Source organism: Mus caroli, chromosome 17 (genome assembly GCF_900094665.2).
Source record: "Mus caroli chromosome 17, CAROLI_EIJ_v1.1, whole genome shotgun sequence".
NCBI classification, from domain to species: Eukaryota; Metazoa; Chordata; class Mammalia; order Rodentia; family Muridae; genus Mus; species Mus caroli.
In genome coordinates this window covers 29909971-29912162 of record NC_034586.1, presented here as the reverse complement: position 1 = coordinate 29912162, position 2192 = coordinate 29909971, and the positions used below count along the sequence as shown (strand labels likewise).

Genomic DNA, 2192 nt, shown 5'->3' with positions numbered 1-2192 from the left:
ACACACACACACACACACACACACACACACACACACACACACACACACGGTTTTTTAAAAGTCAGCAATATAGCCAAGGGTGACATTGAATTCTTGGTCCCCCTGCCTCTACCTCTTAAGTACTGAGATCGATCGTAGGCATGCACCATCACACCCAATTTTATGCAGACCTGATGAAACCGTGAGGATTATGCTTGAGACGCAAGCTTTTTTACAAACCAAGTCACATTCCCAGCCCCAGAACTCAGTAATTTACTTCTTGCTTTTACTTGACACATGTTTATTACCTCAGTGATGAGAGGAAGTGGAAAGGTCTAACTGTCCACGTCTCCTAACTCTGGGCAGTGCACAGCACTTTGCTCCCAGGGCAGGACATGATTTGTTACATACATACAAGGCAGCTGGGAGGTAGGTTCTGCAGCAATTACTATTGGACACAAGAGAAAATGGAGACTTAGATAGCAAGTCAACCCACAGGAAGGCAGTACCAGGCATGGGGTGCTACAGTGCTCATCCTCCATACACAGGGGTCCCACTGGGCTTGAGGCCACAGCCTGAGTATTCTGGCCAGTGCAGATAAGATAACCAAGGCTTCCACTGGCAGGGTTTGGATCCCAGGCAGGCAAGCAGGCAGGCTGGTGGATGGACGATCAGATCTTCTCCACATAATTTCCTGGAAAGAGACCTTCCTGGCCATGAAGCCGACCCTTCCACCAGCCAGAAGAGTCTGTGGGAGAAAAGAGCTTCAAGTGCCCGGTGTACACTGGAGAAAGCCTGAATGTCTAGTCTGTAGCTATCTTAGATTTTTATTTTAATTAATTAATTAATTATGCTTTTAAGATATGGTCTTGTGTGGCTCGGGCTGTTTTCGAACACACTATGTGTGGGACTAGAGAGATGGCTTAGTAGAGAAAGTACTTTTTTTTACATGTGTGAGGACCCGAATTTGGTTCTTTAGAACCAATGAAAGCCCTATGCAGTGGTAGATGTCACGTCTGTTAGTCCAGCTCAGTGGTGAAACAGGAGAATTCCCCAGAAACTCTTGGGTGACCTAGCCTGGCATATATGATGGCAAGCAACAAGAGACACTATCGTAAACAAGGTGGAAGGTAAGGACTGACCCTAGACTGCCCTCTGACCTCTGTATGTGCACCATGACACCTGTGCATCTTCAGTAAAAGAGAAATGCACATTTGTATGCACACACATACGCACAGATACACACATAGATAAGTGCACAGACACACATGCCCATGTACACGTGCTCACACACGAAGATGTGTGCGTTCTGTGCTATGTTGTTAAGTTTGTCCTTGGATTCCTAAGCCTAACCCTGAATCTTCCCCCTGAGGACTGTGATTATAGGCATGAACAGTCACACTCGGTGCTGTTTTAATTGGAGACTGGCCCAGCTCGGCTATATACTCTACATCCTCTTGAAGTTCTAGGATTATAAGTATGTGCCATCATGAATGGCTCTCAGGAGTTGGATCTGAAGTTGATTGGGATCAAGTCCAGGGCCATGTACCTGCTACTCAGTGTTCTACTGAGTAGTTTACTGACTAAGCCTGTACCCAGACTTCCATCTCTTTCCCACCCTTCCATTCCCCCATCCCTCCCTTACATTGGGAAGGATGGAACCGAGAACCTCATGCTTTGCAGGAAGTGCTCTCCTGCTGACCTGCGTTCACCGTCTCTGTCATTCTCTAGATGATTTCTGTGCGCTCTTTTATCACACTACCTTCTTCCACAGACCCTGTCCTTCAACCCTCAGGTGTAGTCTGGAATAATCAGGTCCCCTTGACATCCAGGAGGCCTTGCAACCCCCTTGTGGAGTGTGAGGAACCTATCTGTGGTTACCCCAGAGGATGGAGGTAGGAATTGGGCAGGGCCATCTAGACCCAAGCTTCCTTCCTACTGTCAAGAATTTGTAAAGTCTGACAAAAATAAAGGTTCCAGCCTGGCAATGTGGTGACCAAGAGGCTGAGGGAGGAAGGATAATGAATGCAAAACCATCCTAGGCATGCCCTTGTCTCTAAATGAAATAAAATAACAAAGATGCTTAGGCACTAGGTGTGATGAAGTCACAGCCCTTGTGCTTTAGGATAAGAGACAAAGATATCAAGACTATGCAGCTCTGGTGAGGCTGTGAGCTGAATACCCCTGTTTATTCATTTATCCTTTTTTTTTTT

General features: G+C 46.5%; 1 protein-coding gene across 1 annotated transcript in view; it reads right to left on the bottom strand.

Annotated features, from left to right (window-relative positions):
* Positions 1–263: 263 nt before the first annotated feature.
* The window catches only part of Myo1f (myosin IF), a 50447-nt gene continuing 48518 nt past the window's right edge, over positions 264–2192 (bottom strand). Inside the window, exon 28 of the mRNA XM_021185895.1 lies at positions 264–727. Coding sequence (XP_021041554.1) covers positions 651–727 — 77 coding nt within the window. The 3' untranslated portion in view covers positions 264–650. The remainder of the gene's footprint in view (positions 728–2192) is intronic.